Genomic DNA, 26,574 nt, shown 5'->3' with positions numbered 1-26,574 from the left:
AGTAGGAATTACTGACAGTAGGAACTAACTCTTCAGAAGAGGAACTACAGAGGCAAAAGATTTCTTAGTTTAGAAATGATGTTAAAATTTTGCAATGATATAAAATATAGGGGCACCTGGGTGGCTCAGTGGGTTAAAGCCTCTGCTTTTGGCTCAGGTCATGATCCCAAGGTCCTGGGATCGAGCCCCACATCGGGCTCTCTGCTCAGCAGGGAGCCTGCTTCCTCCTCTGTCTCTGCCTGCCTCTCTGCCTACTTGTGATCTCTGTCTGTCAAATAAATAAATAAAATCTTTAAAAAATATATATATATATGTATGTATGTATACACATATATATAGTGTGTATATATATGTGTGTGTATATATGTATACTTATTGCCTAATCTAAGAGAATGGTTTGCACCTTGTTTTATTGAGGGGATTCTGGGCTTGTCAAGAAATAAATGAGGGATGGCTTATTTCTCTTTTTTTAAAAAAAACCAACAGTGTATTTATTCAAAAATGTGTCTCTTTCAAAATCGAATAGAGAAAAGGCAAAATTTTAAAAAGAAAATGAAAGGAATATATACTTCCGAGAATTTGGAGTTAAGTGGGATGGAAGTAGGAAGGAAGTAGATTCTGTGGAGCTGAAGTGGACTGTCTTCAGCTGAGAGAGGACTCTAAAATGCAGGCTTTCCGTTCAACACGCGGGACACTGCCATGCCTGGTCACTGCAGCAGGCACTGCAAGGCAGGTGTGGCAAATATATAAGAAAGGGCTAGCCTACATTGGTGAGTAGAATGTTCAGTCGTGGCATACAGCTGTCAGGATGGAAGTAGGGTTCATATGGATATTTCGGCAGCCATGATTTGCTATCATCTCAGCATTTAGCAGGGTCTGAGTCAGTCAGAGCACCGAGCAGAAGGGGCATTCTGTAAGGCAACTCCAGGAATTACTTTTTCCTCTGTGAGCAAAGGAAGAGACCTGGATTGATTTTGGATGTTCTCATCATTAACAGACTTAATGAATAAGCCCATAGTATCAGATAAGATTTTTAAATGGCAGCATGCAAAAATCTGACCCAAAAAGTAGAATAAAAGGCTCACAGTATTCGGGAGTAATAATAAACCATTGGAGGAAATATGTGAGACTGAAGATACGTAGCTCTCTTTGTTTAGACAATTTTCCCGATTTCAGCCTGTGTTGGCTTCTATGAAGGAACACACACCTGAAAGTCAGGCAACAGTGAACTCTTAGGTGACCTTGGTTAAACCCATAATTTTCTTTTGCCTCATTCTTCTTCCATCTGTTCAATAAGCAATCTACCTGGCAAGGTTTTGTTGTTGTTGTTGTTGTTGTTTTGGTTTTTGTTTTTTTTTTTTGAGGGTTGAATGAGATAGTATATGTGAAACCTATTAAAAATTGACATCAGTGGTATATATTCTTGAAAGTATTAAGCATGTTGCTATTGCTACTGGAGATGAATGAAATTTTAGTCAGGTGCGTAGGTTAGGTTTATAGTAATAAAAGACCCTAAAATCTCAGTGGCTTAAAGCAAAACGCCTGATTTCTTGCTCATATTCCATGTCCATCAACTAGGGGAGGACTGTGCCCCATATCACCCTCACTCAGGGACTCAGACTGATCTTTAGAGCCCCTGGGGACTGTCGGTCATGGCAATGGGGAAGGGTACATGTGAATCACAGGCTGCATCTTAATGTGACACATGCCACTTCCTAATTGGCTTCATGCATTCATATGGCAATCCTAGCTTGTGTCCAGAAGAAGAGCTAGAAATACGTGGTGAGCAGCACTAATGACCCTCATAGACCAGTTCTTTTCATTTTATCCGTTTTTGATGACTTTTGCAGAGAAGCCATCTAACTATTTCTCCTGTTACTATTACCACTACCTTCTTTCTATATAGCTTTCAACAACCAAGTAGACTTTCTTGACTTTCTGTTTCCTCAGTTTTAAGGATTTGTTGGCACTAAAACATCTAGTAGCTCTCTAGCAGAATATTTGAGTTTGGAACAGAGGAAGGCAACAATTGTGTAACATCCTGTTTTTGTTTTCTTTGCCAAACAGACATAGATGAGTGCTCTGATGGCTTTGTTCAATGTGACAGCCGTGCCAACTGCATTAACCTGCCTGGATGGTACCACTGTGAGTGCAGAGACGGCTACCATGACAATGGGATGTTTTCACCAAGTGGAGAATCTTGTGAAGGTCAGTACAAGGAAGAGAACTAGAGCTTAAGGACATCTTTTGAGCTTGAAATATATGCAGTAAGGTGTAAATAGTAGACATTGATGTAATGTTTAAGTTACTGGTGATTTTTGCTGTGTGTTTGTACAAATGATGTTTGGGAACATGTTACAACTGAAACTTTGCTTACTAATTATGATAATTGACTTTTAGCTATTAGGATTTGTGACACTAAACTGGTTTTTTCCAGATATCTGCAACTCTTAAAGGATGTTTTTAGAATGAATAAACCCATAGTATCAGATTTTTAAATGGCAGCAGGCAGAAAAGCTGATCCCAAAAGAGCTAGAAAAAAATAGATGAGGCAAGCACAATAGAAGAAAAATAGAGGGAGAGAAAATGTGATAATGATGTGGCCAAGGATGATATTCACAGTACATGCTACTCTGGACCATTCCTAACCTATCACTTGGCTGGCAAAGTAAGAACTGTTTAGTGAATGTTGGATACAGAAGACATGATCCCTGCTTCAGAGGAGATTTCAATCTCATGGGAGTAGAAAATTTCATCAGTTCATATATAATTACTTACCATTAATTTTGAATTATTTTCAGTGAATTGACAAACAGCTCTGCCCCTCTAGATCCCCTATTAAAGGGCATGACTTTTTAGAAAGCAAGCAGGCTATACAAAGACTCATGAATAATTGCTAGGGAAACCACCTACACTGAAAGGATTTGCCCTCAGATGTTTGGCACAGGAATCCTCAAGAAGTTATAATTTTCTCCATGTGTATTTACACCTTTATAGATTAACAACCTGAGAGAATAATGTGACTAAAATGACACAGCAGTGAAAGCCTTGGAGAATCCAACTTAACAGTACTTGACACCTAAATGATAAGGTGTCTTTTCTTCTTGGACCTCAAAGGGTTTTCACACAGAAAAACAGTGAAGCAGACTAGGGTGATAGATGTTTCCAGTGTGCTTTGCACTTTGCAGCTGCAGAGCTCTGGGCCTTAAGTAGAGGGATCATCAGAATTTTCTGCATAGGAATGGGAATGCTGTTGCCTTGCCAGGAGCTAAAACCTGGCTTTTGCAAATAACTGCTTCATTGTGGTCTGAGGGCTTTGCCTGGCCCTCCTGAACATCTCAGTAGAGAATGCAAGCCTGCAGAATCCTAGGCCGCCTGGAACCATGGATTGCAAATCAAGAGACAGATCAGACTGTGATTTTGCACTTCCCTGGTAAACTACTTTTTTCATGAAGTCTACTTTTTTTTTTTAAGTGCTACCTTTTTGTTAAGATTATCTTTTACTTTAAGTTATACACACAAAGAATAAATATAAGCTGATTATAAATAATTCAGGTCACACACACATATATAGATTAAAGCTAAAAATGCATCTTAATTTTATCCCTCCCCTTCCTCATCTGTTCTACTTCCCCAGGGGGAACCTGTGTTTAGTTTTGCTCGGTACCCTAGTACACCCTTTCCATGCATTGGAATGGGAAGAGAAAAAACACATACCTCTTCTGACTATCTCACTTTACATTTGCAGTGGCACTCACTATCTTTGAAATTTATAACTGCAGATCTCAAGAGGGCTGTATTAGTTACCTATTGATGCATAACAAATTACCCCCAAAACTTCGCAGTGAAAAACAAAAGTTCTCTGACAGTTTCTATGGGTTTGGAAACTGTGGATAGCTTACCTGGAGGCCTCTGGGTCCACAGCTTCTCACAAGGTTGCAGTCAAGTTGAGGGGAGTAGGACTCTGCTTCCAAAATTACTCATGTGGTTCTTGGCAGGCCTGGTTTCCTACAGGCCCCAAAACATAGTTGCCCAGACCAACATTTTGGAGTCACTGTTTCTTTCCCTTGTATTTCATAACCAGTATATTAACAAGTCTCATGATTTTGATTTTCAAAATATATTCCCAGTCTTACCACTTCTCACATGTGTGTTGTTACCACATTGGTCTAAGCCATCATTATCTTTTGTCTGGACTAGTGTCACTTTCTCCAAACTGGTCTCCCTACTTCCTCCCTTGACTCCCTTAGAGTCTTTTTTCTCTAACACTAAGGAGGATTTCTAAACGTCAGAAGTAAGAGCATGCTCCAGTTCTGTTCCAATGCCTGGAGCCTTTCGATCTCTCTTCAGAGTAAAATCCAAAACCCAACAATGGCTTATAAGAGTCTACATGGCATGAGTATTTGGCTTTCTTGCCATTTCACAAATATACCAAACTGGTTCCCTTCTCATGCACTCTTCTTTTTGTTGTTGGAATGTCTTTCCCCAGATATTTGCATTTTTCTTTCATATGATTCAGATTTCCTCCAAAGTGGCTTCTTTTGGTGTTCCAACTTAAAATAACATACTTCTCCAACACTCTTCATTTACCTTGCTTCATTTTTCTTCATAGAAATTATAAGTTCTCCTGAAATGATTGTATATTTTTTGCTTACTTGTTTATTATCTTCCACAGAATCTTCTATATGTCGTCTAAGAGATTTTTTGTGCTTGTCAAGCACCAATGCCTAGGACAGTGCTTGTCACATAGTAGTTAATGTGCTCATTTGTCCAGTGAAAAAGATTGAGATGGATAAAAATTGACAGAGATACAAGGATACACATAATATTTAATCAAAAGTACATTAGGAATACAACCTATGTTGGAAGTAGACATATAATAGGATATATAGTAGATACAGTTCTATGTTAGAACTAAATATATAAAATAGTGATCAGGACAGAATAACAAAGCATAATCAGTACACTCACAAGTGTTCAGAAAGTAACAAGGAAAACTAAACTAGGCATTAAAATAACACATGATAAAGATGAAGATGGGGAAGTAAAGGATTGTATGAGATGTTTATACAAAACAGACTTCAAGGAAAATCTTTAAACATGGAAATAGCTGGAGATCTTTTTTTTTTTTAATACAACTCTGGAAAGATAATTCTACTATTATCTTCCAATAGAATTTTTAATGATTATCAGAGAACCTACAACTTTTTCAGAAGATAATGTGCTCTGAAAGATGCCTTTAAAAAATGTTATAAAAAAAGGCTAAAATGCTTCTTCTAAACAACTATCCATTTGCTAAAATTCCAGTGATTTGAAGAATTATAATATTACTATTTAGAAGGATATAGTATTAAGAGTATGATTATATCTGAGCAGGTGCCATATTTCTGTTGCTAAAAAAAAGGCATTTCAAAGTGGACAAAGTCACAGCAGTAGGTTCACAATTACTCTGAAGACATGCATAAATATATTTGAAGACATGAATAAATAACTGTGTACCATTTCACCACTTTTCAGGCTGCAGTTGAATAACCTACAACATACATGTTGATAAGCTGCATTCATACAAATTATATGCTGTTTTAGTCATCCATTTATCTCAGAGGTATAGATATTTAATTCCCAGATAATGTGCCTGACTACCATTTTCCTTTTCCATGTCATCATTTCTACTATGCCTGGAAATGTCTCTTTCTGAGAATAAAGCCCAGTATATTTTTACATAAGAATATTTTATTTACATGCCCACTCTCACCCCTCCGTTGCTTTAATTTCTGGATTATTTCTATGCGTGCTGAGGCTTTTGAATTCATAAGACCAAAAAAGAAACAGTGTTTATTGAATAGCATCTAGTATGATGCTCAAGCCAAATATCGTAAATTCTTGACCTAAATCAAGAAGAAGGACAAAAATGAAATGAATCCACCTTACCTCAACAAGCAGTTACTGAATCTATGCACAGGAACTTTCAGGAATTTGCCAGACATCTGCTGCACAGAAACATAAAAGAGGTGTGGTCTCTGCTCTCAGCCTGTGGAGAGATGGAATATGTACCACAACTGTCATACAAGATACAGTGACTTTCTTAATAGAAGAGAAAGCTATAAGGCTGAAAATAATAAATACTTGAGAAAAATATAAATGTAGAGCTGTTAGGAAACAGAAGAAGAAATGATTTCCTGCTTGGGCACAAGAAAGCCTTGAGTGTCTAGCATTTGTATGAGGACTTCAAGTATGCTGTGATTATTGGCAAGTTGAGAAAGGATAAGAGAGATAAGCAAAAGAAGTAGCTTTAAATGCCTTTCTAAGAAGTTTGAACTTGACTCCAAAGGACCATTTTTGAGAAAAGAAATGATGAAAATATATTTCACCAAATCCATATTTGGGCCCAGTTCTATTTCATGAACTCCAGACCCATATATTCAACTATTTGCTGGACAGCTCTACTTGGAAACCCAGAAGAAAGTGTAATTCAACATGTCCTAAACTAATTTGTGCCTTTCTTCATCCTGCCACCCACTTTCACTCCACAGCGAAGTCTTATTCTTCTTTCTTTAAATAGGATCAGCCAAATATTTCCAAGCCAGAAATCTAAGCATCATTCAGGACCACCTCCTCTCCCTAATCTTCAAAGCTAACAGATCATTAAGTTGCTTTATTTATTTAATGATTTTTTCTATTTTTGGAAGATTCTCTCCTATTTGTTTCTTTCTCTTCATCTCTTCACTGCTAATGGTCAGTTCAGCACTGTGCTTAAGAGCACAGACTTGAAGCCTGATTATGTGGATTCTCACTTGGGCTCTATACCTTACTAGACCTAGGGAGAGTTATGAAACATTTCTATGCTTCAACTTCCTGATCTATAAAATTGGGAGAATAACTGTATCCTTCAGTTGTTGTGAGGATTAAATGAATGATTATGTGAAAGCACTTAGAATTTGGCACACACCAACCAGTAATAAGTATTTGCTTTTATTATATGACCTTTGCTTGCCTAGACCACTGAAACAACCTATTAATTGATCTCATGGCTATAAATTCAAATCCACTGAAATCCTTTTTCCAAAATGAAGTAAAAGGAATCTTTCTTTAAAAAAATCTGATTTTTTTTTGCAGTTCCCTAAAATGACATTTTATTGTCTTTATGATGAAGTTCAGATTTCTCTCTTTTTTTTTTTTTTTTTAAGATTTATTTATGTGAGAGAGAGAAAATGCAGGGGAGGAGCAGAGGGTGAGATAGAGAGAAACTCAAGCAGACTCCACACTGAGTGTGGAGCCCAGTGTGAGGCCCAATCTCATGACCCATGAGATCCTGACCTGACCTGAAACCAAGAGTCAAACGTTTAACTGACTGTGCCAGTCAGGTGCCCCTGAAGTTCAGAGTTCTTAACACAACTTTTACTTGGGCCCTGAGTACTTCTTCAGCTCACTGTCTAACTACTCTCTTCCTCCTACACATTTAACTCATTCCCTCTAACACATCTTGCTGACTCTAAACTTTGGGTTTTCAAGTACACCTGTACCTCTACCTAGACCACCCTTTCCTTCTCTTACTTGGCCATATCTTATTCATAGTTTAATTGCCACTAGAATGTATATGTGGGCAAGAGGAAGATCCAGAAAGAGCTACCAGTGCGATAGGAAGCAAGAAAATATATTAGGGAGGGAAAATGAACTGTATCAAATGCTGCTGTTAGATCAAGTTAGATCTGAAATGAGACTTGGATTTAACAACATTATTTCTTCAATAACTCACTAAAGGAGTTATCAGTATTTTTAAAGTTGAAATTTTTATATATCATAGTAGGTTTTTCAAAGCACAATATACACCTCTTGTGTACATTTAATTTAGGAATTTTACCTTATAATAAAACTCTATATAACAATGAATTCCAAAACTCTGTACTACCATTCAATTGAGAGTAGTCTTTGCATTGGGAAACCAGTGTAGATAACAAGCCAGGGGATCAGGGGGAGATCAATAGATGAATTCAAATTAATCCAACTCCCATTGTACAGCAAAAGATAATCACTGGTTCATAATGATTTTCCGCCTATGCATTTCTCCAGGTATGACAAGTACATATCAACCGATGTTGTAAGTAATTTATTACTCTAATTCTTTATCGTAAATGTGTTTATTTCAGAGCACATGTTCTTTTTGTGGCTGGACACCTCTTCTTTGTCTTCTGGAGCAGATCCAAGGATTATCTCTGCCTTTAAGAAAAAAATGCATTACCTGACAGCAGAGCTTTTGTTTTAAATGTCAAGCAAAATGAAATGATTGTAAAAATCCAGTCATTGCATTAATGGAATAGTATTCATACAGTGGACATGGAAAGGGTTATATAGTAAGAAATATTTGTACAGTTTGTGGTCCAAGAGACCAAATAACTATGGTTAATGTTTTTCCTGTGTATTATAGTTCCTAATTGTAAGAATATTTAATAGGAAATGAAGATCAAGTCATCAAATATACCTTATTATTCTGAATAGACCAAATATAAAGCTATTTTATAAAGTTATATAGAATTTCACTTCTTGTTCTTTCTCTAAATAGCATCAGCCAAATTTCTTGGATCCAGAAAAAAAAAAAAACCTATTTATATATAATGGTTTTATATACACACGCACACACACACACACACGCACACACATCAATTTACTTTTAAAAAATGTGAATTATATCGTCATGCTGGCTAACAGTTCTGCTTTTGATCATACTCTATAATTATAAACTATATTATCCTTGACAAATCAGGCTATAATAATGTATTCACTGTAGTTTAACAAGAATCTTTTCAGCCATTGTCTCAATTCATTGGTTTTGTTGAGGTGGAATTGATCAAACTCAAGGCAAATAGAGAAAAATATATCATGTGGCTTATTTTGAGGAATGCATATATGATAGAACTTAATATTTAGAAATTTAAATATGGCTAAAATATAACATTGCGTAGGCCACATCTTCAATAATGTTGAAACCAAACCATTTAAGACAGGTATCCACTGAAGTCTATCTTTTAAAATTTTCTGAGAAAAGCAGTACACAGTTCCCCTGGTTAAAAGCTATCCATTCCATCTTCTCTCTAACCCATTTCTGCTGTGATTTAATTCTTTCTTTCTTGACCTTTACTCAGAGGAAACAGATGAAGTAAGAAATAACTGCTCACTGCCACTCATACAATATCCCTGAAATGTATTTTGGCTTATGATCTTTAAATTATGGGGATAAATAAAGTGAATCACATTTCTTCTAAGGGACCTGATCTGTGGGTCAAGATATGTTTGCTTTTCATCTGTATGAAAATGCTTTAGGCTGTGATTGCCATTGGCATAGTTGAGGTCAGGTGAGGAATGGGTCATTGCCAGTTGAGTGAGGCAGGAGCCAAAACAATCATCTGAAATGGAAAAGTTAATAATTGGGAACTGATTTGTGAGACAGATGGTGGTCTAACTAACTAACTGGTGGACAGTTACCCTCTGTGGGTGGGGGGCAGCCTGTGAGGACAGTATGAAATGCCTGACTGTATATAAAGAATGCCCTTACCTGGGCCAAACACCTGGGCTTATGTGGGGGTGACAGGTGGGTGCTCCAAGCTGAGTAAAATGCCTTGGAGGCCCCATGCCACTTCATCTACCACCGAGAAAGGATTTGGGGTAAGCACTGAGAATGGTTTTCTGAATACAAACTCACAGGCACTTTTAGAGTGTCAACTGCCACTGCTTTTTGTTTGATAAATTGAGTTCTATTCTTACTTTCAAAAAATATAAGTGTTCCATAAAGCCTGATGGTATTTACAGAGATATAAAACTTGAGAATCTAACCAAGGTTATGTGGTGTTTGAAGTCAAGCATGATAATGTTTTCCTGTGAAATCCCTAGATCATTAACATTGCTTTAGTCAGCATTTAATAGGAAATGCATGCCAGTAAGATGAGAATTAATTTACAGTTGAATGCTTTGTGTTAGAGACGACGTGCCTGATTGCAGTTGTTTGAAACCGAGCATATTCTAAGCACATTGCCTGCTGCCTTTTCTTGGCTGTAGATATCGATGAGTGTGGGACTGGGAGGCACAGCTGTGCCAATGATACCATTTGCTTTAACTTGGATGGTGGCTATGATTGCCGATGTCCTCATGGAAAGAACTGCACAGGGGACTGCATCCATGATGGAAAAATTAAACACAATGGTCAGATTTGGGTGTTGGAGAATGACCGGTGCTCTGTGTGTTCATGTCAGGTCGGTATAAATAAAACACTTTAATCATTTTTATTGGGATGTAATTTGCATATGTTTAAAATGTACAGCTTGATGAGCTTAGACAAGTGAATGCATCTACTTAACCACTATCACAGTTAGCACAAAAGGACATTTTCATCTGCTCATAATGTTGTCTCTGTCCTTTCTTAGTCCCATACCATCAGCCTGAAGGATACACTGATTTGGTTCACTGTAGGTTAGATTTGTATTTTCTAGAGCCTTCTGTAGTAGGTAGTACATATAGTACATAACTTTTTTTGTCTGACTTCTTTCTCCCAGCATTGTTTTCAACATTCATTTATATTATTTTATAATATAAAATATTTCCTTTTATTGCTGAATAGTATCCATCCTATGGAAATGCCACAATGTGTTTATCTGCACATGTTGATAAAACTTTATCACTAACTATGCTAGTGGTCCAGACGAGCAGTATCATATTTGAATGAATGTATAAATGAAGCTAGAATGGACATACTTTGGACTGTGAGTGAAAATAATCTATTTAGACTGGGTTTCAGTTTTAAAGGGATGTTCCACTTTATTTACCCAGTCGATAAGAGTGACTTAAATTATAGTTAGATAAATAACACTCTGTATAAAAGACTCAATTATTATGAAAGAAATTGATAACAGTTTGTACACAAACTTAAGGTCTAATTTATTCCATGAATTTAACAATAGGTAAAGCTTGTTGACTAACTACTAAATACAAACACACCTGCCCTCACACAAAACAAAATTTAGGTAGTAATCTAATTACTACACTAATAAGTACATGTATATTTACATATGCACTATCCACATTCATATACACATAAGGACTGCATAGTGGTTATTTCATGTGGGTCATTTCTGAAAATTTACTGGTCAAGCAGTGTTTGGAAAGGAAATTGGAAGTTTTCTAGCTTGGGTAATTTCTGTGTGTTAGCTACAAAATGTAACTAACTTTAAATCTATTATATTGAGAAACGGAGGCTTTTGGTAACTGCTTTCTTCTTTTCTTATACAGAATGGGTTCGTAATGTGTCGTCGGATGGTGTGTGACTGTGAGAATCCCACGGTTGATCTTTTTTGCTGCCCTGAATGTGACCCAAGGCTTAGCAGTCAGTGCCTCCATCAAAATGGAGAAACCTTATATAATAGTGGTGACACCTGGGTTCAGAACTGCCAACAGTGCCGCTGCTTGGTAAGTTTAGCTACAGGAAGTACAGGGGCAGTTCCGGCCCAGAATCTAAGGAGGGGACAGTCTTGCCCTCCCACATCTGCCAGTTCTCAGCACCTACCTCGCCATAGTGCTGGCAGTTACAAAAAGTGAACCCAGTTAGGATGACAAGATGGCAGGCATGCAGTCAGGACCCGTGAAGGCACATCCTGGAGTAAATGGCGGATGGTATGTCATGTACGTCTTTCCAGAGTCAAGAAGAAAAGACTCTCCTGGCATCCCCAGTCCCATTCAGCTTAGGTTTACTCACAGACCATTATAAGCAGAACAGCAGCATTCATGAAAATTGTAATTTTTTTGTCCAAGTAGAACTTCTGTTAATCCATTTCTATCAGTCATGCTCAGACTTAAAAAAAGAAAAAAAAAAAAACATACTTTTTTTTCCTTCTAAATATTTTAACATTAACACTATTCTAATGGGCACCTGTTTTACACATGACATGGATTTGCAACAAATACCTATTAGAGTATTAGAGTTGAATGTGTGAATATTCAATACATTCAATATTAGAGTTGAATGTATTTACAAAATTTCTACTGGAAAAAAGAAAATAAAGACTTGATCAGGAAAACACCAATCTTTTTTCATTTGACCAAACTTCCTGTTTCTTTTGAGTAGTGTAAATGAAAAGGAAAATTGGTCTATGTGTCTTTATAGAAGAAAGTTTCACAGATGCTACTTCTAAAGTCATGGCTAGTTTCCTTTCTATTTGTGTGAGGATATTTTTAAGGCAATGCTTTTTTGTTGCTTCCTTTTTATACTTTAAACCCAAAAATCAATTGAAAGAACAAGGTCAGTTTCTGTGCCTGAAGGCTGCTTTCATCTCCAAGACCATGAGATTCAGAATTATGAAGAAAATAGGAAACAGGTGGGAGCTAAATTTTAAAAAGATCCAATTCACACAATTTTCCCATGTGGAATAAAGAAGCCTGAAATCAGTTCCTACTTGTATTTTTCTCCAAAATCCCTAATCTGAGAAACATATAAATGAACAAAGATAACCTGTCAAATTCCCTTCATATTTCAGTTGATTTTCTTGTAAATGGACAGAAGTTTCTTTATACAGAAGGTAATAAATGAGAAGGTGGGGGGGGATCAAAAGAATGAAAAAAAGCACCTAATATGCAAAAATCTAAATAAAACCTTCTTCCATAGTAAATGATTCTTCTGTCAGGGAAAAGATAGGAGAATGCAAATTTGATTGTTTTAAGGGAGAGGGTTCTGATTTTATTTATTGTTATTCTTGTTTAATCTTTGAACACTCTTAAAATCCAACTGAAGTATGGACCTCAACACTTTGATAGGCCTTTTGTAGATTCCCTGCAAGATTCATGGTTTTGAAGGTGTGAGTATAAATTATCCATCAAATAAACTGAGTATTCAGTAAACACTGTGCTCCCCCCGCCTCCTCCCTCCATACCCTCCATTCCTCTCTCCCTGCCCCGGTGCATCTGCTTTTCTTACAGCAAGGGGAAGTTGACTGTTGGCCTCTGCCTTGCCCAGAGGTGGAATGTGAATTCAGTGTCCTCCCAGAGAATGAGTGCTGCCGGCGCTGTGTCACTGACCCTTGCCAGGCTGACACCATTCGTAACGACATCACCAAAACTTGCCTGGATGAGATGAATGTGGTTCGCTTCACTGGGTCCTCTTGGATCAAACATGGCACCGAGTGTACTCTCTGCCAGTGCAAGGTAAAGCCTATTAAATCCAAGTAGGGAGACCTTGGCCAGCTGTACCCAGGGCTCATCGGTATTAATGTGTTTATCCTGGCCAATGCAAAGCATATTTTTTTCATATTTATTGTTGAAACAGAGGTGGGAGGAGGGCCACTCAGCTTTATGAGTGCCAAGGCTAACTGCCCTGTGCATCCTCAAAGCAGATTCAGAGAGAAGGAAGTGCATGGTCAGAAACCAGAATCATCAGTTATTTATGTCACCAGAACAGAAAGAACTTACTTAAATTGTCCTAGAGTATCTAACTGTACACATCTTTTTAAAAAAATCTACAATACAAACTTCATGTTTCTTTTTTCATGATGGAAGACAATATTATTTTATTGATTTTTATCTGGTCCTTTTATGAGGTCTGTAAATATATTACATTTTCCAAAGTGAAAATCAATATGGAAAAAATGGGCATATTTCTTGGTTTGTTGTGGCCAGTTACATTGGGTTGAAAAATTTAAGATCTGTTGTTTATTTTATTCCTACAGTTGGAGAAAAATCATTATAAAGATTTTTCTTCTTATTCTCATAGGAAAATAGAGCATGTACCTTTTACTTCAATGAGAACAAAAATACAGATTAATGTAGGCAGTATATAGAGTTCATGATACTGGCAAAGTTGAAAGCATTCTATTTGATTATTGTTCCTACCAATGTTGATTCAGTGGTCACTGTATTTCATAGTCATAATTTTTGAATCAACACTAAAACTAACTAAATAATCTGAAGGTTTATTAACAACAACATGGGAAAGCAAAGATTCAGATTTTTTTCCAACATAGCACAGCCAGATATCTCTGAACTACTGCTTTTTTTAAAAGTACACAATTCCATTAATTTTTTTTAGAACAATTTAATTCAGATTCACTTAGCATAGATTCTTACTAGAGTGGCTTGATATAACAGGACAAAGAAATATAAAATGCTTTAAGCTTTGAGACGCTATTATCTATTTCAAACCAAAATTCTGTCTCTTTCAATGTAATTTTTGTCAATCAAGCGAAGCTTTTTGAGTGAACATTTCATGCGTTTCCTGAAAGTGCATTAGCAAATTTGAAAGTTACTACTACTGCTACTACTACTACTAAAAGTGACTTATCTCTATGCAGTATTGCTTTAATACACATTTGATATGAGTACACCTAGCAGTACATATCCAGAAACTTCAGCATTAATGACCAACAGGAAAATATTTTCTGACAATTAATTACCAAATAAAGTTAAGTCCCTTCACACTCTTTAAAAAAAAAAAAAATTTTATAAGTAAGCTCTAGACCTGTAATTCAGCTCGAACTCACAACCCCGAGATCAAGAGTCACATGATCCACCAACTGAGTCAGCCAGGCGCCCCATATACACTCTTAATCCAACTAAGATTATTGTTCTGAGAAGCGACAGCAAAAATAGAAAGTAGGTGATAGGATGAAGAACACACAAATATGGCTCACACAGATATTTCCAATAAAAAAATCCCTTCAGTAATAGAAAAACATGAGAGTTTTCTGGGATGAAGAGCATAAATACGTTTGTCATTTCCAGCCTTATAAACAAATAGGTTTTTTTTGCCTCATGATAGGAATGAATATATTCCAGAAAGTGTATTTTAGAATTAAATTCATTTTTTGTCAGATAAATGCTGATTCTCAGAAGTTACTGTTTGATCCTATTTCCCTTTTCCCTTCTTATTAAATATGAGTTATAAAAACATGTGCTATTCTACCAAATTTAACCCAATACACATTTTATTTTGTGTTATTTTAAAAATAAATGGATGCAACAGGCGAGCATTTTCCACAATTTGGCACTTTCAGATCACCATTTTTACTTTTTACCTGTCCTACTCTCCTATGAATTATTCATTCTAGTCAATAAATACATTGTGCTGGGTATTATGCTGGTACCAAGAGTATAATGATAAGCAAAACAGATAGAACTATTCCTGGAAATTATTACCTAATACCTTATTGTCTTGAGCTATGCTGTCCAGTATGGTAGTTAGTAGCCATATATGGCTATTTAAATTAATTAAAATTAAATAAAATTAAAACTTCAATTTCTCAGTCACCCTGGCCACATTTTAATTGCTCAGTAGCTACATGTGGTTATCATATTAGACAGAACATAAAAACATAAAAAGAACATTTCTTTTGCAGTGCCTGGGTGGCTTAGTAGGTTAAGCTTCTGCCTTGGGCTCAGGTCATAATCTCAGGGTCCTGGGATGGAGCACCATATTGGGCTCCCTGCTTGGTGGGGAGTTTGCTTCTCCCCTCTCCCTCTCTTTCTGTTCTCTCTTTCTCTATCAAATAAATAGATAAAATCTTAAACACACACACACACACACCCCACAACATTTCTCTTATCACAGAATGTTCTGCTGGACAGCATTGGTCTAGAAGTGAAGAATGCAGTATCTAAAATCAGGCCACCTGGATTCAAACAAAGCCTGGTTGGCCATCCTAGCAATGTGACCTCAAGGGATGGTCACAAATCTCTCTGTGGCTCAGTTTGCTCCCCTTAAAAAAATAAAAATAAAAAAGAATAAAAATAGTACCTACCTAGGAATAATTTTAGAACCTACATAAAAGGATTGCTATAAGAATAAAGTGAGAAGATCCATAAAAAAGTTTCTTACACATTTCATGCACATTCAGAGTAAACGCTCAATAATGACTATTCTTATTATTGATAATAGAGTAAGTAGATATTAATCAAGTCATAAATAGATAAAGACAACATTCTAGACTGTGATGGATGCTCTGAAGGAAAGGAGCACTATGCTTAAAGACCATACAACATGGGCACCAGTTATCTCCTGAGCAAGTGACTTGAAGATAAGATCTGAGGAATTAGGAATTAGTGGGGGGGGTGTGGTGTTTAAAGATGTCTTTTTAAGGATGCCTTCAGATTTAATTTGCTTAGGTTAAAAAAAAAAATTCCTCCATTAAGAGGTTAAACTCTTTTTTTTTTTTTAAAGATTTTATTTATTTATTTGACAGAGAGAGAAAGAGAGAGAGAGATCACAAGTAAGCAGAGCAGCAGGCAGAGGGGCGGGGGGAAGCAGGCTCCCTGTTGAGCAGAGAGCCCGATGCAGGGCTTGATCCCAGGATCCTGAGATCATGACCTGAGCCAAAGGCAGAGGCTTTAACCCACTGAGCCACCCAGGGGCCCAAGAGGTTAAACTCTTGAGTCAAAAATGAATTACTAAATTTAAGAGAAACCGTGAATCCTTTGACGGGTCAGAGTGCTTTTAGGCAGTTGTTCTTTGAGCTCTAAACAATAACTAGGGATGTGCCCAGTTGAGAAATGACTATGAAGGGAGGCGGGATTAGAGGGTAATTTCCTTTAATAAGTAATTACCAAACAGACCATTTGGAAATTGGAAACCAGGGGGCTACTTCTAATTCCTGGGGAGACTCTAGATGTAATACTGAAATAATTGAGGTATAAAGAAAATTAGAGTTTTAATGATGAAGCTCCTAACTTCCTGAACTTTACCTTCATTTACCAGAAGCAGCAGACTTAAAGTTTTGAAAGCCAACTTCTGTACTAATATTAAAATAGATAACTAGATCTATGTATGGAAACAAATGCCCTACCAATGAAGACATTAAAACGAAGACTTTCATGTATGATCGGGAGAGATTTTCTTACAATAAAGGAAGAAAGGATTATTCTATATATATTGGGATGGCTGGACAGCAGTTTGAAGGAAGTAATTTTATATGCTGTCATACATCAAAATAAATTCTACATGGAAGAAATGTTAGATACTAAGAATAAAAAGAAGATATAATCAAATGTTAATTAACATTCTGGAAGGGAGATGTCTTTTCTAACTTAAAAGTGATAAAGAATACCTCAGAAAATTTAGAGTTTCTATAGATAAAATTTGTAAAACAAGAAGTCACAATTAGAGACTGGAAAAATATTCTTCCAGAGGATATGATTTCTTTGTTAAATTAAAAACTTATAAAAGTTAACAAGAAAATCATGGTTTCTCCCAAAAAGAAATCAGCAAAGAATAAACAATTCTAAATTATTCAGCCTTTCAATAATTAAAACTCTAAGGTAAACTAACATAATGAATTATTATTTTCACATACTTTAATTAAAAAAAAATCACAATAATTTTCCGATGCTGACAGAGATGTACTGGAACTGTAACTTTTATGAATCGCTAGTGACCTTGAAAAACACATGTCAGCATGCCACAATACACCTCTTTGCCTACTCCCCATACCAGCTCAAACATCTTTTGTCCTGTTAATCCCAGGTCTGAGAATATAACCTAAAGAAATACTCTAAAATATGGAAGGGGAAGGTGCTATATGCATGACAATATTCACCTCAATATTATTTGTCATATAAAATCAAGGAAGATGGGTGCCTGGGTGGCTCAGTGGGTTAAAGCCTCTGCCTTCGGCTCGGGTCATGATCCCAAAGTCCTGGAATCGAGCCCCGCATTGGGCTCTCTGCTCAGCGGGGAACCTGCTTCCCCTTCTCTCTCTGCCTGCCTCTCTGCCTACTTGTGATCTCTGTCTGTCAAATAATTAAATAAAATCTTTAAAAAAAAAAATCAAGGAAGAAACCAAGGTACCCAAAAATAGAAAAACAGTTCAAAAAGTTCTAGTAACTCTTTATGATGCAATATATCATATTATACTATAATTATGTAACATATATAATTATATATTATTCAGCCATTGAAAAAAATGGCTTAAAATAAAACCTAAGCTAAAAATACAATATGTAGGGGCACCTGGGTGGCTTATTGGGTTAAAGCCTCTACCTTCAGGTCGGGTCATGATCTCAGGGTCCTGGGATCAAGCCCCACATCGAGCTCTCTGCTCAGCAGGAAGCCTGCTTCCTCCTCTCTCTCTCTGCTTGCCTCTCTGCCTACTTGTGATCTCTGTCAAATAAATAAATAAAATATTTAAAAAATACAATATGTAATTACATATATACTTTAATTGGAAAAAAGTTGACAATAAAACAGTATAAAAAAAATTCTATAAAGACATACTAAAATACTGATGGTAGTGGTATGTGTAAACATATATTAATTATATATACATCTACTTATAATCTATATAATTTGTAAGCAGATTAATATATTAATTATATAATAAATGATTGATAAATGAATAAAAGCTAAATTTACATAAATAACATTAATAACATAAATAACTTTAATATATATTATACTTGTATTACATATAAATATATTAACTGAAAATTAAAAGCCAACTGTCTTCTAATCTTGATTTGAGTTTAGCACAAAAATAGTGACAATGACTTTTTTTTAAATTTTAAAATATAGAATAAATATAGCCAGTAATAACAGGATGTTAAGGAAACTTACTTTGTACTATGTAAAAATAACTACTTTTTATAATTCATTATAATAGTAGATTGTTACTATTCCTAGTAATCAGACTAAGTTTCAGTGGAACTCCTTTTATTTTAGTTTTTATCAAGGTAATATCAACTATAGTGAAATGAATAGTTATTTCATATATATATACATTTATATAAATGTATATATATAAAATTTGATGGGTCTTATAAATCAAAATATAGACTATTTCCAACACCCAGATGAGTATCTTTTTGTTCCCCCTTCCAGGCAATACCGACTTACCATAGTAAACTTCAATTTGATTTCATTGTAGTAGATTTATTTTGCCTTTTTAAAATTACATATAAATGGAATCACCAGGACATATTCTTTCATGTCTCCTGGTAAATTAACCACTTTATCATTATGTAATGCTCTCCTTTTGTCTAGCAAGGCTTCTAGACTTGAAGTCAAGTTTTTCCAGATACTCATTTTGTTTTGATCCATCTACTTTCAAACCATCTATGGTTTTATATTTAAACTGCACATTTTATAGATAATGTATATACTTCATTCTTATTTTGTTATCCAGTATGACAATCTGTCTTTTAATTGAAGTTTTTAGTCTGTTTATATTTAATGTAATTTTTTGGCATTGGTAGATAGAGGGCTACCATTTTGCCATTTGTTTTGTTTTTGTCCTATTTTTCATATTCCTATTCTTCCATTTCTTCCTCCTTTTTGTTTATTAACTTTCTGTATTATTTAAATTTAATTTTCTTCTGGATTTTTAACTATAACCTTTTATGTTATTATTCTAGTTGCTGACCTAGAGATTACAATATATAGCATTAATTTATTATAGTATAATAAGATTTAATATTAAACTACTTCACATAAATAATAAGAACTTCATAATAGAATTCCATCCCCCTTAGCTTTTGAGCTATAATAATCATATATTTTATAACTATGTAAGCCATACACCCTAAAATTCCTTGTTATTATTTTTTGCTTTAATGAGCCAAATATCTCTTAAGGAAGTTAAAGGAAGAAGAAATGCTATATTTCAAATTTATCCATATAGTCACCATTTCTAATGTTCATTTCTTTTCGCATATTGAGACTCCATCTGGTGTCACTTCCCTTCAGCTTTAACTTCCTTAGCACTTTTCATATTATGGATCCATTGGTTAACAGATATCTCAACTTCCATTTATCTGAAATTACCTTTATTTTTTTTTCAATTTATTTATTTTCAGAAAAACAGTATTCATTATTTTTTCACCACACCCAGTGCTCCATGCAAGCTGTGCCCTCTATAATACCCACCACCTGGTACCCCAACCTCCCACCCCCCCGCCACTTCAAACCCCTCAGATTGTTTTTCAGAGTCCATAGTCTCTCATGGTTCATCTCCCCTTCCAATTTACCCAAAATCACATACCCTCCCCAATGTCCATAACCCTACCCCCCTTCTCCCAACCCCCCTCCCCCCAGCAACCCACAGTTTGTTTCGTGAGATTAAGAGTCACTTATGGTTTGTCTCCCTCCCTATCCCATCTTGTTTCATGGATTCTTCTCCTACCCACTTAAGCCCCCATATTGCATCACCACTCCCTCATATCAGGGAGATCATATGATAGTTGTCTTTCTCCGCTTGACTTATTTCGCTAAGCATGATACACTCTAGTTCCATCCATGTTGTCGCAAATGGCAAGATTTCGTTTCTTTTGATGGCTGCATAGTATTCCATTGTGTATATATACCACATCTTCTTTATCCATTCATCTGTTGATGGACATCTAGGTTCTTTCCATAGTTTGGCTATTGTGGACATTGCTGCTATAAACATTCGGGTGCACGTGCCCCTTTGAATCCCTACGGTTGTATCTTTAGGGTAAATTCCCAGTAGTGCAATTGCTGGGTCATAGGGCAGTTCTATTTTCAACATTTTGAGGAACCTCCATGCTGTTTTCCAGAGTGGTTGCACCAGCTTGCATTCCCACCAACAGTGTAGGAGGGTTCCCCTTTCTCCGCATCCTCGCCAGCATCTGTCATTTCCTGACTTGTTGATTTTAGCCATTCTGACTGGTGTGAGGTGATATCTCATTGTGGTTTTGATTTATATTTCCCTGATGCCGAGTGATATGGAGCACTTTTCCATGTGTCTGTTGGCCATCTGGATGTCTTCTTTGCAGAAACGTCTGTTCATGTCCTCTGCCCATTTCTTGATTGGATTATTTGTTCTTTGGGTGTTGAGTTTGTTAAGTTCTTTATAGATTTTGGACACTAGTCCTTTATCTGATATGTCGTTTGCAAATATCTTCTCCCATTCTGTCAGTTGTCTTTTGGTTTTGTTAACTGTTTCCTTTGCTGTGCAAAAGCTTTTGATTTTGATGAAATCCCAAAAGTTCATTTTTGCGCTTGCTTCCCTTGCCTTTGGCGATGTTCCTAGGAAGATGTTGCTGTGGCTGAGGTCGAAGAGGTTGCTGCCTGTGTTCTCCTCAAGGATTTTGATGGATTCCTTTCTCACATTGAGGTCCTTAATCCATTTTGAATCTATTTTTGTGTGTGGTGTAAGGAAATAGTCCAATTTCATTTTTCTGCACGTGGCTGTCCAATTTTCCCAACACCATTTATTGAAGAGGCTGTCTTTTTTCCATTGGACATTCTTTCCTGCTTTGTCGAAGATTAGTTGACCATAGAGTTGAGGGTCTATTTCTGGGCTCTCTATTCTGTTCCATTGGTCTATGTGTCTGTTTTTGTGCCAATACCATGCTGTCTTGATGATGACAGCCTTGTAATAAAGCTTGAAGTCTGGAATTGTGATGCCACCAACTTTGGCTTTGTTTTTCAATATCCCTTTGGTTATTCGAGGTCTTTTCTGGTTCCATATAAATTTTAAAATTATTTGCTCCATTTCTTTGAAAAAGATGGATGGTACTTTGATAGGAATTGCATTAAATGTGTAGATTGCTTTAGGTAGCATAGACATTTTCACAATATTTATTCTTCCAATCCAGGAGCATGGAACATTTTTCCATTTCTTTGTGTCTTCCTCAATTTCTTTCATGAGTACTTTATAGTTTTCTGAGTATAGATTCTTAGCCTCTTTGGTTAGGTTTATTCCTAGGTATCTTATGGTTTGGGGTGCAATTGTAAATGGGATTGACTCCTTAATTTCTCTTTCTTCTGTCTTGTTGTTGGTGTAGAGAAATGCAACTGATTTCTGTGCATTGATCTTATATCCTGACACTTTACTGAATTCCTGTATAAGTTCTAGCAGTTTTGGAGTGGAGTCTTTTGGGTTTTCCACATAGAGTATCATATCATCTGCGAAGAGTGATAATTTGACTTCTTCTTTGCCGATTTGGATGCCTTTCATTTCCTTTTGTTGTCTGATTGCTGAGGCTAGGACTTCTAGTACTATGTTGAATAGCAGTGGTGATAATGGACATCCCTGCCGTGTGGATACCTTTATTAAATATAGCATTCTGGATTCACAGATTTGTTCCCAGGACTTTAAGGATGATTCTCTATTGTTTTAATGCCTCCATCATTTCTGATGAGGATTCAGCTATCATTTGTATTTTTGTTCCTAAGTAGAAAATGTGTATTCCCCCCCCCCGTTTCCTTTTACAATTCTCTATTTTTTATTTTTAGAAGTTTGGCTGTGATACACTTAGATGTGATATTTTGTATGACTTTATCCTTAGGTATTTGCTGGGCTTATTTTTAAGTATGTAAGCTGGGGGGGGGTGTTGGTTTTGTTTTGTTACCCAAGAAATTTGAGAAAATTTTGACCATGGTTTCTTCAAATATTTTCTCTGGAATCTTCTCCCACCTATTCTTCTGGGACTATGATTACTCATATGTTATATGTCTTAATACTATCCTGAAGGTCACTGAAGCTCAATTTTTATATCAGTCTTTTTTCTTGTTGTTTTGGATTTGATAATTTCTATTTTTTGTTATAAGTTTGCTGACTGTTCCTTCTGCCATGTCTAATCTGCTGTTAAACCAATCCAATGAATTTTTCATTTCAAATACTACAAATTTTCATTCCAAAATTTCCACTTAATTCTATTTATAGTTTTATTTATTTCCTGAGATCTACCATTTTTCTTTTTTTTTTTTAAACTTCAAACATATTTAAAATGGATACTTTCCAGTTCTTGTCTGCTAATTATTCCATCTGGATTATCTTTGAGTCATTTCTATTCACTACTTTTTCTTTTGACTAGAAGTCACATTTTCTTGCTTTTTTTGTGATATCTAGTACTTTTTTATGGTTTATCAGATACTATGGATGCTTTATGACATAGATCCTATGTACTGTTAGCTTCTTCTGAAGACTATGTTTGTTCTAGCAGGTTGCAAATTACTGGCCTATCATCTTGCACTTAAGAAAGCTTCCCTTTACTCTGGTTAAGTGGGTCTGTTCCAGATTTACCCCTGTTTCTAGGGTGAGTCTCTTAATCTTGAGACATTATTTTACTCCTAATCATGACCTTTTTAAGCTTTCACTGAAAAGCCTGAAAAAAAAAAATTTTTTTTTTTTTAATCAATCCTTCCTAACTTGGAAGGACACAGATTTTAAACACTGCTACCCACAGTAAGCAGCATTTGAAATCTCTGCCCTAATCTTTCAACCTTCAAGCTATAACTCATTATCTCTTTAGTCTTCTCTAATTCAAAGACCAGCCAAGGATTTGAGGGGACTTTATATGCTGATTCACTCCCTCCTTTCTAGATATTTCCCTCTGAATTTATAACCACCCTGGCAGCTCTAAAAGTTGTCCTCTGATGTCTGAGTCCTATCAGATTGTGTCTTTCTGCCTGAGTTATAGTTAGCCAAAGCTGCACTGACTACAGAGTGCCCTAAGGGGAAATGCCGAGTAAAAATAAATCTCACACAACACATTTCCCTTTTACAAATTGAAACCTTTCCAGCATCTGACTGCTTTTGGTCACTATCTATTGCTCTCAAATAGTTATTTTTTTTCTATTTTGTCCAGACCCTTTATAGTTATCTGTGGGAAGGTTAGTTTTATGTAAGCAACCATGCCATTACTAAAACGATCTCCAGTAGGATATTTTTGTTCTTGTATGAACTGTGTTTCCCTAATTGAGGAGTTTCCAATGCTATGTGATTTATACAGCATCTATCTTATTGTTACAGAAAACATAGATATGGAATAAGAAAAACATACCTGGAAGATTTGGGAAAATACACAGTCCCTTTCTAAAACATACTCATGGGAACCATAGTAATGATTTTTCCACCTATAGGAATCTAATGCTGGCTTCACATACTTACTGGTAGAAAGCTCCAGAAATTCCCTCACTTTCTCCTTGAGGAACTGATACTCTCAGGAACTGGTACATCCCTTATATCAGCGTGTCCCTGGACTGGGAAAAATGATGTAATGGTCATGGTTAGAAAACCTGTCTTTGAGCATGATGACAAAGCTTTAATATGCCACAAGAGATCCAGGAGATGTTGAGATTTTCTCTTGCCATCATAATAAGAACTCTGCTTCATAAAAATTAAGAACAGAAGAGTATTGGCTTCAATTGATTATATTCTTCTTGGAATTGGACTAGTTTTCTCCTCATTGGTATACTTCAAAGAAGATTAAAGTATCAAAATCTTTTTGTGTTATAGAACAGACACTTTTAATTTTGTCATAAAGTATAATACGCTACTTTATCTCTACACTGTCTTCTTCACCAACTCAAAATTCTCACCCAGACCTTTTTTCAGCTTCTTAAATAAATGAAACTATTTTCACTTCAAAGCCTTTACTCATTCTGTTCACCTCGATTTTGGCTGACCCTCTCACATTGCCTTGTGGTGTTGGTTTAAATATCACATCTACAGAAAAGTCTACCCTGACCACCAATCTAAATAGCCAGTTTTTATTATTATTTATTTATTTTTATGACAGAGAGAGGGAGAGCAGGAGCAGGGGGAGGGACCAAGGGAGAAGCAGACTCCCCACTGAGCAGGGAGCCCATTATGGGACTCAATCCCAGGATCCTGGGATCATGACCTGAGAGGAAGACAGATGCTTAACTGACTGAGCCACCCAGGTGCCCCAGCCAGTCCTGACGCCACCTAGTTTATTTCTTTTCTAGCAGCTTTCACAATTTTTGACATGTTCGCCTGGTGTTTATTAGCTTTCTGCCTCCCACCCCAAACTAACCCCTGCCCTCTGAGGGTAGTGACCATGTTTGCTTATTCATCAATATACCTAGGTCTCAATAAACTCAATACATATTTTGTGGATGAATAATTGAGAGAACAAGTGTGATCTAAGAAGTTGCCGTGTGGTAAATAAAGCTAGTCTATGATTTGCCACAAATAACTGGACATAATTGGTCCTGCAGAAGTCGAGACATGAGAATTAACTGGGCTGTTGAACTTGCATGGGTGCCTAAATAACAAGGCCTGGTCAGATTTACGTGCACCAATCAGTAAGTGTGAGTATTCACTAATGGCTGAACAGCTTATACCATCCTTTTCTTTCCCTTTCTTTCTTCTCTAGAATGGCCACATCTGTTGCTCAGTGGACCCACAGTGCCTTCAGGAACTGTGAAGTTAACTGTCTCACAGGAGATTTCTGTTTAAAGAATGTTCTTTCATTAAAAAGACCAAAAAAAAAAAAAAGTTAAAACTTAAAGTGGATGATTTGTGGGCAGCTAAGTGCAGCTTTGTTAATAGCTGAGTGAACATTCAATTATGAAATTTGTGAAGCTTGAGAAAATCACTAAAGGAAAATTCTTGGGGCAAAACGAGACCAGAATTCTGCTTCTACCGTGTCTGACATCACCGTGGTAGAAGAATGGGTGTAGAATACACACCATGACATCATGACCCCTGGATATAAAGCTTGAGCCCATCAGAGCTTTGAAAGCATCTAGTTTCACTGGTGCAGAAAATTTTTCTCTAGATCAGAATCTTCACGAATCAGTTAGGTTCCTCACTGCTGAAAATAAAATGCAAGGCAGTGAATGAATTATATTTTCAGAAGCAAAGCAAAGAAGCTATAACCTGTTATGTACAGTATACACTCTGAAAAGAAATCTGAAACAAGTTATTGTAATGATAAAATAATGCACAGGCATGGTTACTTAATATTTTCTAACAGGAAAAGTCATCCCTATTTCCTTGTTTTACTGCACTTAATATTATTTGGTTGGATTTGTTCAGTATAAGCTCGTTCTTGTGCAAAATTAAATAAATATTTCTCTTACCTTATAACGTGTCCAAGTGTCTTGTTTAATGTGTTCCTTTCCCCACAGATGCCTCAACATACAAACTGTTTCCTAGTTCTGCTGATGAAAAACTCCTACCATGCTATTTCCAAATGGAAATGTGATTTTCACTAAATTATAGGTCTAAGTGGGAAGTGTGATGGATACCTTGTGACCCTCTCAATCACATTTTCTACCCTGTCTGTATCCTGGGAGCTGATCTATATGGACCATATTAATGGGTTCCCTTGTCCTTTGGATTCTGGCTTGGTTTTACCAGTGGGGGCTGCTTGCAAGATATCAGGAAGAGTTAAATTTTGGAGGTTTTTTTTGTTTTTGTTTTGTTTTGTTTTGTTTTTGTTTTACTGCTGGCTCCCATTCTGCCAGAGCACTGCCGTGATTAGTGGTGTCACCTCACTAAACGCTCCATCTCCCGATCCATGGCCCCGTCTGATTTCTCCAGCTTCTGAAAATTTCTTCTATTTGCTTCTTCCAGTTTAGGGACAGTCACAACTATGGCTGTTTTCTCCTCAGGAGGTACCTGCCCTGCCCCATTTCTTGTTGATTTCCCTATTTCCTATCACATCTCTATAAATGGTCCCTTTGTTAAACTCTCTTTAATTAGCCAGCTTGTGTGTGCCATCTGTTTCCTGACAGGACTCTGACTGATACCCACAAGGAAGGGAGTATATGAGGGTTAGGAATGTCTTCAAGAATTGGTCCTTTACATTTTGATATAAAAAATAAAGAATCCCTAT

The 26,574-nt window shown here is 36.3% G+C and overlaps 1 protein-coding gene across 1 annotated transcript in view; it reads left to right on the top strand.

Moving 5' to 3' along the window:
- Positions 1-25,820, top strand: part of NELL2 (neural EGFL like 2) — a 326,760-nt gene extending 300,940 nt beyond the window's left edge. Inside the window, exons 17-21 of the mRNA XM_044227205.1 lie at positions 2,068-2,208; positions 10,051-10,244; positions 11,278-11,454; positions 12,958-13,182; positions 25,108-25,820. Of these exons, the coding sequence (XP_044083140.1) occupies positions 2,068-2,208; positions 10,051-10,244; positions 11,278-11,454; positions 12,958-13,182; positions 25,108-25,158 (788 nt within the window). The 3' untranslated portion in view covers positions 25,159-25,820. The remainder of the gene's footprint in view (positions 1-2,067; positions 2,209-10,050; positions 10,245-11,277; positions 11,455-12,957; positions 13,183-25,107) is intronic.
- Positions 25,821-26,574: the final 754 nt, after the last annotated feature.

Source organism: Neovison vison, chromosome 12 (assembly GCF_020171115.1).
Source record: "Neovison vison isolate M4711 chromosome 12, ASM_NN_V1, whole genome shotgun sequence".
In the NCBI taxonomy this organism is placed as follows: domain Eukaryota; kingdom Metazoa; phylum Chordata; class Mammalia; order Carnivora; family Mustelidae; genus Neogale; species Neogale vison.
Note: the sequence above shows the minus strand (reverse complement) of the source record. Positions and strands in the feature narration are given on the sequence as shown.